At 47.3% G+C, this 15,000-nt stretch overlaps 1 protein-coding gene across 2 annotated transcripts in view; it reads left to right on the forward strand.

Annotated features, from left to right (window-relative positions):
• LOC126574274 (protein eva-1) overlaps window positions 1-15,000 on the forward strand; it is a 109,581-nt gene that overhangs the window by 91,009 nt on the left and 3,572 nt on the right. For both annotated transcript variants that reach the window (XM_050234363.1, XM_050234374.1), the window contains 4 exons: window positions 3,506-3,644; window positions 5,666-5,815; window positions 6,439-6,582; window positions 6,956-7,240. In XM_050234363.1, coding sequence (XP_050090320.1) covers window positions 3,506-3,644; window positions 5,666-5,815; window positions 6,439-6,582; window positions 6,956-7,240 — 718 coding nt within the window. The remainder of the gene's footprint in view (window positions 1-3,505; window positions 3,645-5,665; window positions 5,816-6,438; window positions 6,583-6,955; window positions 7,241-15,000) is intronic.

The raw sequence follows: 15,000 nt of genomic DNA on the forward strand, positions 1-15,000 counted from the left end.
CACCACCGCCACCAACGGCACCGTGGAACGTAGTTATTGTAACGGCGTTTGCTTAGCGCCTGCGGGAAAAAACATTTATCTCAATTAGACCTATCTTGTCAACAGCTGGTTATCTGTGGCCAAACGGGGCCCGTGGCGAGTTCGGCAGCGGGCGCGCGGTGAAAATCCCATCGCGGTTAAAGCGCTGAACAAAGAGACAAGAAACACACGCCCTCCCCCACCCTCTCGTAGGCTGCTTTTTGTCCCCGAGACTCCAACTGCTCCGTGAGTATCGCGTGCGTTTATTGCCAAATAATCGTTCCCGGCAGCCAGCCAGCCATCGCCATTCAAGATGTTACCTCCGATTGTGTTTGCTGCGGTGCTCCGTGGTAGTAGTTTGCTTGTAGCGTCGGTGTGTCAGCAAGCGAGTAACGTTCCTTTTGGGGCCGCTTTCGCCTGATTGGCAAATGCTAATTCAAACAACCAGCCACCTCACACCTCACAGTGCTGCCTTCTACGCGCACTCTGGGGCACGTGAATTTCCAGTGAAAATCGGAAAACAACCAAATGATTCAGCAAACAAAACGTACGTACGTACGTACCAACATAAAACATGCTGCTCGCAAGGGTACGTGCTTCGGGGTGCGTATTGTTGTCGTTGTTTGTGTCACCATGTTCCGGTGTTGAGCTACGGTCACGCCTCTGCCCCTGAAAGGCCACTTCTGTATCCGGCACACTTGTGGATCGGTTGCTGGTACAGTACACCAACTTCATGATGGAGTGCGGCGTGCGAAACGGCTCTCTCTCGATGTTCTCTCTGTACGGCGACAATTGAATAACATATAATTGTTCGGGGTTTCCGGTGTAGGAATTCCAGCGCCAGCAGCACTTCGCTGACACTCAGAAATCGTTTCAATGTCGTTTTTTTCTTCTCTGTTGTTGTTTTGCTACAGCTTACTTTCCAATTTAACTGCATAACTGAGACCATCGCTACCCTCGGGATAGGATCACGTTCTCGAGTGCGATTTCAAGTAGCTCGAGGATCGTTTTTCAATGGCCGGTTTTGGTCCCAAAGCGCCAGCGCCTCGAGCATCGAAAGGGTTCACTGGGCACCGCTTTAAACCCTTTTTTTCCCCCCACCCCATTCTAGTTCGTATTTTTCCTTTCTTTTGGCGCCTTGTCGACTTGCACTTCACAGTTTAAGCACCTTTTGTGCTTCGGGGAAGGACTAAACGCCTTGGAAATTGGATTAGCAGTGAGCAGAAAAAGAAGGAGAAATGGGTCTTTGGGTTGTTTTTTTTTTCTTCTTTATTTTGGGCGAAACACTTGAAAACACTCCAGCATAAAGTGGCTCGATGGCGTGAGGAAGGATTTCGGTTTAAAGATCACCCTGGAAGTCATTGCTTTCCGTATGGAAGGTGCAGATTCGTGTTTAAGCGGAAAAAAGACGCTTTAAATTCGATTTCTGACGAACGCATTCCATATCATCTCGGAGCTCGCGGCCCGTTGTGAGCATAAATTGTGAAGGAACGGAGGAAATGGCGCTCAACCGTCAAATGTCGCCGTGGCACGGTACGGTACCTCTCTCGGATACATATTCATGGGGCGAAATGTAAACCCGGGACCGTGGCCATGAGTGTACGATGGGACCAACCTCGAAACCTCACCAATCAGTACACACATCCTCGTAGGGACACGGGCACATGCGTAACAATCTGCCAAAGTGTTCGAGTTGATCAAAGCAGCAACGGCAGGCACGTGTCCGTGGACGGGACCAACCATAGAAGGGATTGGCGTTGGCATGCAAAATTGATCGACTCTGCATTATCCATTAGGCAAAACATGATTGCACCATTGGTTGATAGCATAAATCGTGGCTCTCTATTCTTCAAAATTCAATAGAATCGAGGCCCTTTTTCCACTGTAATTCGATTGGCGCCAGCGAGCGAATGCGGTTCCAACGAATGCTCCAGCGATTTAAAGTAATAAAACGTTCCATCGCCATTGAGTACCACCATTCTGCTCCTCACAACAACACCAACTCTCGCACACGATGATTAGTTGCTATCGAGTAACGCACCTTGCTAACCTCGTATCAGCACTCCCAGATGCATTCGTCGTCCCATGGCCAACAGCAACACCACAGACAACCCCATCGCATGATTATTGCACGCGTAATACGCAGCAAAAACAAAAGCAAAAGGCCAACGATTACACCTCTCCCGGGGGGGACGTCACGCGGAATATTGAAAAGCGGCCGAATGGACCACCCATCGGCTACCACCGAAATCGGGAGGATTATGTGGTGAATAATTCGTGGTTTTTTTCCGGGAAAATCCTTCATTATTTTGTGTTTATCAATCCCACAATGTGAAGCGACCAGACCGCCAGGGGGAATCGGCTCATCGACTCCAACCAAGGTCCATGAAAAGAGGCGCCAGTAGCATCATAAAGCCCCCTAGACGACGAGCGAGCAACCAGAAACGGTGGCGCATCGTAGTACCGATAACGAACGCATACATTATGTGCGCATGGTTCATTTGATTTTTCAGTGACCGACAGCTCCTTCTCGCTCTCGCACTCTCTTGCTCTCTCAATTTCCTCGACCGGTGGCACAATTAATCCGATTACGTCACAGCGATTGCCAATGAATTTATTAAAATCCGTGACAGCCGACCGCGGGACAGCATCCGTTCATCGGGTCATCGGTTGGTGCCTCGGATGGAGATGGATCAAGAACGAAATTCGCTTCTTCACGGCCAGACGGCCCCATCAGGACATCCAGGACCGTAGGAAAACATCGCGTGACAAGCGATAGCATTAATTTACATTTCATTCCTGTCCCCGCTCACAATCGGCTGTCGGGCGTTTCGTGGCCCAGTGTTTCCAGGACGAGGGTTTTGGGGAAAAGCTGCTGTTTACGCTCAATTTTTCATTCTTGGTAAATATGTGATTACGCTGCATAATTAATAATACCATCCAGACCCGGGCATACAGTGTCAGCAGCAGCGCAAACCGGGTGGCCGCAAAGGAACGAGTGTGACCAGCAAATTGGCAACAAACAAACCTTCCCCTGTTCCGGTTTCGCGCTCTCTAGAAAAGAGAATGGGGCGCTCTCTCTGTAAGTGGTTCTTCAAACGAGGGAACGAAAGCCAAATGCCTTCGTGGTGCTCGTGTAAGCATCATGCATCATCCAACGGACCAACTGGCCAGCGCCACATTCGGTGGCAAGTGGCATAAATTTTAATTTTCAAACAACCACAAACCGAACCACCAAGCACCGGACTTGGTGCCCGGTTTGAAGTGCCACCGGGGTACACCGGGAATTCGGTTTCGAGCTTCGATTAATCCAATTTTCAATTTCAAGTTTTTTTTTCCAAACCCACCCATCATCATGCTTCTGTACTTCTGCTCGATCGATCGAACGATCGAATGATCGCATCCACTGGTCATTAATATTGTTTCTCTTCCTCTCTCTCTCTCTCTCTCTTTCTCTCTCTCTCTCTCTCTCTACTTTCGTTTACAGTACTCGCTGCTGCAGACGGTCGTGGAAGCTTGCCAAAAGAAGAGCCACTGCAAGTTTCTCGCTTCGCCGAAAACATTCGGCGGCGATCCGTGTCCGGGACAGCGCAAGTTCGTCGAGGTGGCCTACAAGTGCCGACCATGTAAGTATACACAGCCAGGCACACATACACTCGCCGGTCGTTTGCTCAATAAATTTCACACACGATAAAATCTGCGACAACCTACCGTACTCCCTCATCACCACTACCTCGTTTCATGCGTCGCTACCCTCCACCTTACTATTTGAACGCGATTTAGGTCAATGCGCTTGCAGTGGGCCCACCGGTGTAGTGGCCACCAAAGCCACCGCTCCAGCCACCACTTTATGCTGACCGGCAAAAATGTCATTCCATCGCTGCATTTCAGTGGCGGTCCCTTGTGTGTATGGGTGTGGCTACATAATGCGGTCCTGATGGCTGTGACGGTGGCCACTGGTGCATACCGAAAACCGTCATTAATCGTCGTCCATCTGGTTGACCGGTGTTTGCACGCTGCACGGCGGCCCTAGAACCGGTTAGTTGTTATCAGTTGTCATCGGACACGGGCGGCCACATGAATGGGCCAGCCCCGGCTTTCGGCACCAATCATTCCAAGGGGCAGACAATGGCCGCGAGCGATAATCCGCTTGCTTGGCATCGTAGGCCGCCGGGGTGGTTCAAGGAATGGATGATTTACATTTTAAATCAACAGCTAGGATCATCATTAGCGTGAATTATGCGCAGCTTTCAGTTGCCACTGCTTCCTGCTGGAACGGGGAGATAAATGTGGTTCGAACCGTGGTGTCCGGAATCGGCTACGAAGCCAGACAGTCCAGACACACAAACACAAACCAGGGGAAAACAATGACACTTGTGCTTGTGCCATATCATATGCTGGTGATTATGTATTAGTTGTATCTGTGAACTCGGGCATGCAGCTTTGTTAGTGATAAATTCGGTTACCTACTGCACAGATATTCATGAGGAGGCGTTCCTTTCAACTTCAATGAATACAAGGCAATACAATTGAAAGGTGCTTCCTTAATGCTTTCTATTATTTCAAATGTTTAGGTAATTGATATTAATTGATCGAACGAATATTCCTTCTGTAACATGCTAATGGAATTGAATAGATTTGTAAAATTCCATCTAAATTCTCAAGCAATTACTTAAGAAAATGAAAACATAAAGACATAAACAGAACGGTTTCATTATGCTAACGAGCATTTAGTTTCCAAAGTGTTACTAAAACACGCTAAGGGTGTACAGAATCACTTAAGTTTTTTAAATATTGAATTACATGTAGTACCATCATTCAGTCTAGCACTGGCGAATTAAATAAAGAGCGTTTCATCAGTAGACAATTTTTGATGTTTTTATACAACTACAAATCTAATGATTATAATTGAAACGAAAATTAAGTAAAGCAGACCTACAACTTATGCCAAAATATCGTTTAACTTATGCAACAATACTATATGCATATGCAGCTGTGGAAAATTAATTAAATGTCCTACTTTAAGGACGAGTAATTTGTCCTTTCGCCAATAAAAATGCCTTTCGGAAGAGGTAACATCCTTTTTAAGCAGTATTCCGACAGAGCTTGACTTGCTTTCAATGCTATAAACGTTATTTTTAACTATAACTTAGCATAACAATTCCGAAGCCATTGTAGATAAAAAAAAGACCAAACACAATATCCGTATTTGAAATAATGGCTTTAAAATTAAGCACAGCTCAGACTATCAGGTATAAATTGCCTGATTCATCAAGCTAGAGAAAATTAAACCCATTTTAAAACCCTCAACACTATTTCTCTTTTGAAAATTTTTTTTTCGTGACAAAAACCTCAAATGAAGTTCCTCCTTTGCGTCGTATTTAGGTATGCAATCCAACGGAATGTAAAATGATAATTCACAATCCAAAGTACTGCTACTGCGGCCACGCTAATGAAGTACTCCAACAAGGGCCGTTACCGGGCATTCAGATAAATCAATTAGAGGTGTTCGCACACTTGGCAGAAACTTCTGCGTTTTACGTTCACCAAAAACCCTCTCCCGTTTTCCTGTCAGTAATTACACTACCGAACCACGATACCACGCCACGGGCTCACTCTCTTTCTCTCTCTCTCTCCACCTTTTCAGACGAGTTCCGGAGTAAAATCGCCTGTGAAAACGATGTAATTCAATTAATTTGCAACCCGTACTCCCGGATAGCGATCTACAGTGCGAACTATGGTCGAACCGAGTACGAGAGTCTCCAGTGTGCCCAGCCGCAAGGTGTCAAGGAGGAAAGTAAGTATCCCGAGCGTGCGGTGCGGAGAAAGTGGACGAAACTAACAACTGCCCAGCCCAGCCCAGCCCGGCCGGTGAGGAGATCGCCGAAATAGTTAGAACGGTCTTAGATAACGAACTAACGACGGTCGCACCCTCTTTCCAATGGGTCCACAAAAGGGTCCAAATTGTTCTCCTCCTTCGAGGGGAAGCTTGCTGCTGCTACGGTGCCCGAAGGAAAAAGAAGAGTCGAAACGAAAAAGAGGAAAACTCGGAAACAGGGGAACGCGGTCCCAGTCCCAGCAATCGTTCTCCTGGGAGCATTTTAACGCCCGAGCTAATCGGAGTGTTACTGTGGCAAAAGGAAAGGAACCAACGATCCAAACACCTACACCGTCCACTCGTGGTAGGCCTCGGACGTTCCCAAACACCCTTAGAGAGCAGCTAGTTTGTTCAAATGTTCCGGTGCCCCCCAGCTAGTGGGGGGAGGGCAATCAACTAGGGAAAACCGAAGCATCGGAGAAAGTTACCATAAAATATGGCCACCATCGGTACCACCGCCAGTCGCTGACACTCGTTTCACTAACTCACTACTCCACTTCCTGCTTTTCTCCTTCCTTCCTTCCTTCCTTCCTCGTCCACAGATTGTCTCGCTTCGTACGCCACGGAAACGGTGATGCAGAAGTGTCACGGACGGCGCAAGTGCACCCTTTCCGCCGACAGCACCACCTTCGGCAAACCGTGCCGGCCCGACTCTAGGATGTATCTGAAAGTTGTTTACACATGCGGTGAGTAAACGGTTGGCAGGGAGAGAGGCAGGCTGTTGGTCAGCTGAGGCCCCCCTGTTCCATGCATCTCATAAGCCAAACCCACGGCCAGACGGACGGACGAACTGCTGTTGCCGTTGCTGTAGTTGTCGTGTTTTGTGGCTTCGGAAGGCCACAGTGCTTCGTGTGCCTTATCTCGGGCGGAAAAGCGGCCATAGCGGTTTGCTGGATAAAAATGTATCCTTCGAAGCGAAGCGCATAACCGACCAGCTGCACAATGCAACCGTTTTCTGGCCGGTGATGATGGCGGATGCGTTTGAAACTTTTGTCGCTGAAAATTACGCTCACTCACTGGTCACTGTGTGTGCTTTTGTGTTTGTTTGTATCCACACAGTGCCTAGGAAGGTGCTGAAGGATCGGTTTGAGGCGGCCCCGGAACCGGACGAACCACTTCAGAGCGACCTCGACCAGGATCAGGACGAGCTGTACGATGAGGATCAGTTTTTCCGCGAATCGGACGCCGCACCGCCCGGTCCGGCTCCGAAGCTGCAAGGTGGCCCGACCAATGGTCGCGTCTCGGACGTACCGATCTTCATCGGTGCACCGACCACCAGCACCGTCCCGTCCCCGCCGCGCTCCATCCAGGACATCATGGACGATGGCGAGTTCCCGTTCGGAGGTAAGGCTAATCTAGGGGTTTTTCTGGACGAGGAGAGGGGGGGATATTAACTGCACGACACACTAGTGGCTTCGTCACGCTGCCGCAGCCTTGCTGCACGCTGCTTTCAACGGTCAGCAACACACGCGTTCACTCGAGCACATCGCACAGAGGCGGCTTCGGAGAACTGAAAACCAACTGTTATGGAACTGCGTGGCAGCGAATAATGCTCGAGATATTCTGTCCATGGAAGAGTGCAAAATGGCCATATTGGTGCTCAACTTTATCCGCTCGTCCTGTTCACTGGACCATCGACAAACAATGTGGAACCTACGGATTCTTCGAACGCGAAATCGAGATGTTTCTGATGTAGTGCAGTGAAGTGACGGGAACTGGATAACTTTCGCAAACTACACACAGTATTGACCTTGACAACGCAGCAGAATCATTCAAATTTTCATCCATTTTCAGTAGAGCATACAAAGAAAGTCATAATCTTCTGCTGGAACTGGAAGAAACTAGAAGATAAAAAAATGAATATAAAAACAAGAGCCATTTCAGCTCGACCTCGGTGCTAAGAAGAAGGAAAACAAGATCAAAGGGCACCAGAAGCGAAGAATGAAAAACCTTGTGGAAAGCGCCCGCGCGCATTCAGACCGGCTCAAGTGGCCTGTAGGTGAGCGCTCTCGGCGTAATTTCACCCCCATGGCAACGATGACGCAATTGAAGTCTTTTGCCGCTCTGCAAGACAAAGATCATAGGCAACGGATGGTTCGCCTCGGTAGGTCGCGGCGGGAAGTCGCGTTTTGTAAAGATTCTCGGGATCGTTATTCATGTTGAATTGTGTTTTTTTTTCTATTCGCCGTTTGCTCCTTTTTTCGCATTCACTTCAAACGAAAGCTTGAGTGAAAAACAGAAAGTGAGAAGAAGAGCGAACAAGATATAGATGTACATGGATAAGAGCACGCGAAAGAAGAGCACCAATTGATTAAGTTCTCAAGCAGCTGTACGCAATCGGACCAACAGCGGAGAAAGTAATTCCAATTTCAATGCCACACGCCGCGGTACGATTCGGAGAAATGGAAACCAGATGCGAAAGCTCTTGTCAGCAGACAGTGGCGTGCGTACTTAAAACAAACAACACGTCACGGGCTAAGGCGCCTAGCCAGTAATCACCGTTCTCCGGTGATTTGCAATAATTCATCCAATTGTTTTTCGATTGGAGAGTGATGTGGCACGTGTGCCAGCGGTGCTGCCAAAGGGCACTTGTAATCCTCCATGAAGCCGATATCGTAGCAAAACACGCATGCTTCAAGCTGTCACGAAAGGTTGTTTTGATTAATAGGCAAATTTTACTTTCAATCAAAGAGCCATGCCACTAATAAGCAAGGATCTCGACGATCGCATTTGAAGGGCACCTGGCGCCTCCATTTCTTTGAGATTTCTTTCAAATACCACCGCATGTCGCATGTGTTTGGAGTCATGAAAGGCGATTTGGTTTGTAAAGTAATGTTGAAAATATGTGAAATATCCATAACTTCACATAACTTTTCCATAACTTGCAAAAAAGTCTTTTTATACACGCAATCAAGCACAAACTTCTGTTCCTTTGGAGGATTTTAGATTAATTTACATTGCTGGAAGGGAATTTATAATAAATTAACTTTTTGTTTGTTGATTTGTGCTGGAAGTTATTGGTTTGTTTGTTCATTCTTTAAATATTAGCACCATGAGACCATCCAAATTAAGAATATAAAATACTCTCCTCTTCGTCAGGCTTTTTATTATAATTAAACCACCACGAAACCAAAAAGTAGAGTCCATAATTCCATTCAAAGGGATAGCTGTGCATATAGCTGGATTAATATCTCGTTTGAGAGTGGTTAAGCCTTCTCTCATAGTCGCTCGAAATATACTTAAAAAGTTAAAAAAAATAACCACGCAAAAAAAAGCCACAATGATGCACCTAAAGCAGCTGTGCACTGAAACCACAAACCAGTGCCACTCATACCGGCTGAGCGCATCCATTCTTCTCCTTAAATAGAACGATTTCCCTCAGCGACAGTGTCATGCCCACGGGTGCATTGCTAGAAATTCCCAAGCAAGCCATTAAAGTCGCTACCACTGAAGGGCAACATAAATTGTCTCGTCCTGTACCGTGTGTCTTTAAATATGGCCGCCCGGAAAAACCTTTCCACCTTCGAGCGCCATCAGGATCTGATTCAACGAAGGGAAAAATCCCTGGAACCACCAGCCAGCACGGCATCAGGAGTCGTTTTTGTTTCATTTCATCCCTTGCACCCTCGCAGCATGGCACACGCTGGTCCCACCATGAGCCACAGGAGACAGGAATGCACCGGCTGCCAGCAGCAACTTCTGTGTCTGTGTGGCTCTTCGTGGTGTTCGAATGCAATCAGTGCCAGTGAATGGGAACCGTCCGGAGTCCGTACGACTTGGCTCCCTGACGGATTGTCCCTGGGGTGATGGGTGGTTGGCTGGTGGATCGTCTGGAACGGAGAGGACGCGCCGGATAGACAGCTGCGGTCCGTATTCTCTCGACTCATTTCGACCCCGATGGCAATGGTGCCGGAACGGAACAACCTGACCAACTGACCGACGATTCTCTTCCGTACCGGAGATCAAGTGACACAACTGACCCCCCCCCCCCCCCCCCCCGCCGCCTAGGGACTTGCCAGCCACTAGGGCAAGGATACTAGTTCGGGCAAGGCGGTATCATGCCCGGATGGGGACATTACTCACCCTGAAAGGCGGCAAAACGCAGGCTAATGATGCATAAATTACTGTCGCAGTGGTCTGGAAGCGGGTAGTGCTGGTGCACAGCAGTGAGGAAGGGGCTGGCTGGCATTAATATATCCAGCATTTTGTTTAAAACACTGCCAGCAGCCCACCAACCCATTAGTGCAAGATGACGACCGGCCACAAAGGAGCGCTGGCTCTGGTAGTGTCTAGTGTCGTCTAGTCTGCTGTCTAGGCGGGAAAACTGGCAAAAATCTAATTTTATCACTACGAAAAACCTGTTCTTATACAAAACATATCGGATACACAACCTTATAAAGATTTAATTAAACGAATTTAACGGCAGACGATGATGATGCTGCCTTTTTTTTTTAGTTGGTATCTTATGGACGGAACCGTATATAGTAGATGGATAGAGGAAGAAAGAGTACAATCAGTAGAGGGAGCGAGTTCCTCCTGCTGGTGATGCTGCCTTGGCAAGGATTAAATTGGCGATCCGATCAAACCAATTAGACGCATTATTAATCCACAATCACAATCACCTCTTACTTTTCCCATTTTCCGCCACGGACGTGACTTGTTTGTTCCATTTCCACACCCACCCTTCTCCGAACTGCCGGACAATGCAATCGCACGCGAATGGCCATCCTTTGGGCTGTCACTGCAAATGAAATGAAAAACTTCCGATCGCTCCTATTAAAAAGCCAATCACTTCGCAAGTTTCAGAGCCTCTGGACATTCGCCCTCAATATCCGATGGACGATGACTCTAGAAGAAATCGGTTTCTGCACGCATTCCGGCGCTGCCATTCTTGTTTCGAAGGCAACCCGTGTTCGAAAGCTCGCTTGCAGCAAGCTTCTATTCAGCAGGCGATGGTTTGGGGAAAGTAAAGCGAGAAAGAAATAGAGAGAGAAAGAGAGAGAGAGTAAATTAACATTCCAGCTAAGACAAGCGTGCTCGAACGGAGCGTAAGCCAATTAGCTGTCGCATCGTGGCACGCTGGCTGGCTGACTGGCTGGCTGGCTGGCTGGAGGGTTCGGTTGCACCACCTTCACGGATGCTCGAGTGTGCCAGGCTAATTTGAAGATGTACTACGTGACAGGTTACGTAATTCCGTTATGTGTATTGCTAAGTGTTTCCCTCCAACACCACCGCCCCAAAGGCGCCCCTTTCCATCACGCCTTCTCTGCCTTGTGGGAGTAGCTGGAGTCTGTGGTGTATGTTGGGGTTGAACAACCGAAGGTTGTAAGCGTACGCTCTCTTCATGGCTTCACAGAAATGCTTGTTGGAAAAAAATGGAGAAACATTCCCCCTCATCACCACCCTCTGCAGGCCCCAAATTCTGTCCAATGTACGAGAAGCATACACTCCCCGTGGTTTCCCTTGTTCCAGGGCTCCTGCATCCTTCAATGTTAAACTTTGCCCCCGGAAGAAGGTAAGGCCCGGTGTCTCCTCCCCCTTGAGGGAGGCAGTTGGATGGGGCAGGATGGATGGAAATTAATTAAAAATTTCCTTTCGGTCTTCCTGCACATCATTCTCCCGGAAAGGTGGCGTACGTACGTGGTGTGAGGGTGAGGAGTTGGTGTGGGTTTCTTACCACCCTACTCAATTCCCTTTCCCCCATCCTCCCCACCAACAAACACCGCACACCATTTTATTGTTCTGTTCGCAACGATTCGCACCTTCGTGCAGCAATAGACTCTGGCGAAGGCGAGAAGTTGGATTACGTGTGGCACCTCCGTGACCGTGGAAATGAGGGTGGTGGAAAGACCCAGAGAGGGGGCGATCCGTCGCTCGATCGGTGGCCGGTGAAGTTGAAGTTTATTCTTTTCCATTCGAAACTTGGCGAGACCAGCTTTCTTGTGTTGCGTTGCTTGAATTTTCAAATAAGTCGGAAACACGCTCTGCGCTTTCAGGTTCGCGCGTGCCATGGGATGGCACAGACTGCATCCAGTGGTGGTATATAGTCACCGAAGTGAACACCGAAGCGTGTCTGTTTACAGCTTATCCGGCTTCAGCGACTCCGGTTGCATACTGAGTTCGCTTGTTTGCTTGCTTGCCACTTCAAGATGGAGATGCCAGATTTCAGAAGCAACGCAACAGCACCTTATCGGGTGCAGAGCGAGCCACAGCAACAATGTTGCAAATCGCGTTAAGCGAAGATGTGGAATAGTGGACGAGATTGCGGCACTAGCGACCGGCAAGTCGAGTCACGAGGTTCGGCTTGCAAATGAGCTAATTGTCATGATTTTATTTTTTTCTGTTGTTTTTCATTAACGTTGTAATCAAGGGCGGGCAGGGCGTAAGAAAGTGCAGGGACGCATCTTGTTTACTAATTGTCTGGTGCAAAACGCAGTTTTCGAAAACCTGCGAAGCTTCATTTCGTGTTACAAGTGTAATGCTGCCAGTAAACGACATCAACAATCAAGTGCAATCTCAAAATGGGGGTTTAATTAAACTTGTTATCGTGTATCCGTGTTTATAAGATCAAAGAAAATGGCTAAAACCCTAGCAACACTTCGATCATATTAACAGAACCGACCATGAGCCTTATGTATTATGAGGTTTCATGTTTCCTTATATGCTACCAATTCTATATGTGTCAGTACATTCAGCATACACACTTTACACAAGGGGCTTAAACTAGCGGCCCGCGGCCACGTCCACGGTTTATATGTGAAGCATGGAACACTTAATATTTGGCCGTTTTCTTTTAATTACTGTAGCGCTACTAGTAGTCGCTTTGCTATTCTATGGATGTCATTTTAAAGGATGTCTATGGATGTCATAGCCTTCTCTTTTAGTGATAAAAAATTTGCCAAAAACCGAACCATACCTTCAAAAGTTATCGCTGATGGAACACGAAGTGTGAAAAAAAGTATGCACAATCACTATGAAAACTCAATTCGATTGGAGAAAAACCCACGTAAAACCACATTTTGGCAAAAACCAGAAGACAAGTTTGACTTTAGAAATCATAGAGGGAATACGATAGTAAGGTTTCAGTTCATTTACGCAGATAAAATTGGTTGTAAACTGCCAAATGAGCAGTTTACGCGATCGCAAATAAGCGATCTGTAGTTGTGGTTTAAAAACAAAAGTTTTCATCACAGGAGGGTCCATGAACATCCGTTTACGCAAAGAAGAATGCCTAGAAAAGATCATTCTACCTTTTATTAAGTCTTATAAAGGTCTCGGCTTATAAAGGACTCAGCAAGCTGCCATTACAGCACAGAGATCATGAATCATGCCCACAGTATCGTCCAATACTAAACTAAAACTAAAGAAACAATGTAAAATGATTGAAAATCCAGCTGTAATATACAAATAGTGTGAAAAAATGGCCAATAAGACTTCTTCCACTACTGTGCAGAAAATGATGTGTCGCATAAAACCAAAAGAGCGGAAATTCATACGCAACGTGGTACAATAAATTAATCGTCATTTTTCATACACAGCTAGATAAAATATCTACAAAATGACACCTATTCTATGTATTTAGCTTTTTTTTGGTCTGAGATGTGCCTATTTAATGCGGAAATTATTAAGTGTTCCATGCTTTCTGTAGAGTTTGATCATTAATTGTATGTTCTATGTAATTTTATTCTACGCATATGTTGGAAATGAAAATTAATGAGGTATCTGCAATGACAGTAATGCTCGAAAAATTTAATGAAGCATCATTTTTTCAACATTTCCACATAATTCACATTCTTACCGGTTACCAGGCGCCTCCATCATCGAGCTTCCGCAACGGAGCTACATCATTTCGTGTTCCCGACGCGGTGACCGCGTCGGATGGTCTTTACCTATCTGCACCTCCAAATTATGTGGTGAAAAGGTCCACGGACTGGCTGTTACTTTCTTCAGCGGGTTCGCATACTAAAATGAGTTTGAGACCCCTACTAGAAACTCTCTTTTCCTGTGTAATTTCAAGCAAAGTACAACTACAAAGCCTTGCAATTGTTTAGCAATATTCTGCAATATAATTCAATAACCAGATATCATACACTCGTCGTGACGTCGTGACACGCACATACTACACCACCACCATTCCGTTGGAGCTTTTACACACGTACACACGCTACATCAAACGCACCGCTACTGCTACGCACTGGCAACGTTCTGTTGCATTCACCATGCCATATTCCTCCTGACGGGCGTCACGCAAAACATCGACATGAATAAATCGCCATCTTCCTCCCGAGGACGCATCTCACCGCCATCGGAACGTGCCACTGGTGGACGATCAACGACCAGTGTGTCCATCACCCGGAGCTCCTCCCTTTGGGCAGGCAGCAATGCGGCATCCAAACGAACGCATGAAAACGCAGCAGTACATTTGTCGGATGCTGCGAAGGATCATAGTGTGTACGAGCGTCCTGCTGGCCACAGCAATCCACCAGTCACCACTAGCCACGTCGCAGACCGTCGCAATCGACCCGACGACGTGGTCGCAGCGTTTGCTTTTGATTGGTTTCGAGTGAAGCGCCATTTCGAACGTAAGTAGCGTTGGTTGGTGGCGAACCATTCCTCAGCAACAGCAAGTCCATCACGATTTCACGATTTCACGATTTGTGCTGGAATGTCGGCGTGTTCCCGGGTAGCACGATGAAATAACCATAATCCTGTCAAAGTAATTAAACTAAATTCACCATCCAAATGTCCCGAAAACCCAAAACGACTTCGTGGTTCTCCTATCAGTGCCGCCTGCCACCCTCCCCCCCCTCAAAGCACCCCTTGGTTGTCCTTGGAAAAATCCATAACTCAGTGGCCACCAATTCGAACTCCACGCTCGGCAATCGTCACCGCCATCGCCTGCAGTGCCTGGTGCCGGAAACCAATTAGTGCAGCATTATGTACGCTCAAGAGAGAAAGAATTCAATCATAAACCAAATGGGACCGAGCGGTGCAGGAGGCCAGCCCATGGTGCAACGGAAAACTGTTCCAGTCACTCCCTAACGATCCCGGAAAGCGAGCGCAGGCGAGTGTATGTGTGCAAGCAAGCAGTGGTAGGTCGTGCA

The sequence above is a fragment of the Anopheles aquasalis genome, chromosome 2 (assembly GCF_943734665.1).
Source record: "Anopheles aquasalis chromosome 2, idAnoAquaMG_Q_19, whole genome shotgun sequence".
Lineage (NCBI taxonomy): Eukaryota > Metazoa > Arthropoda > Insecta > Diptera > Culicidae > Anopheles > Anopheles aquasalis.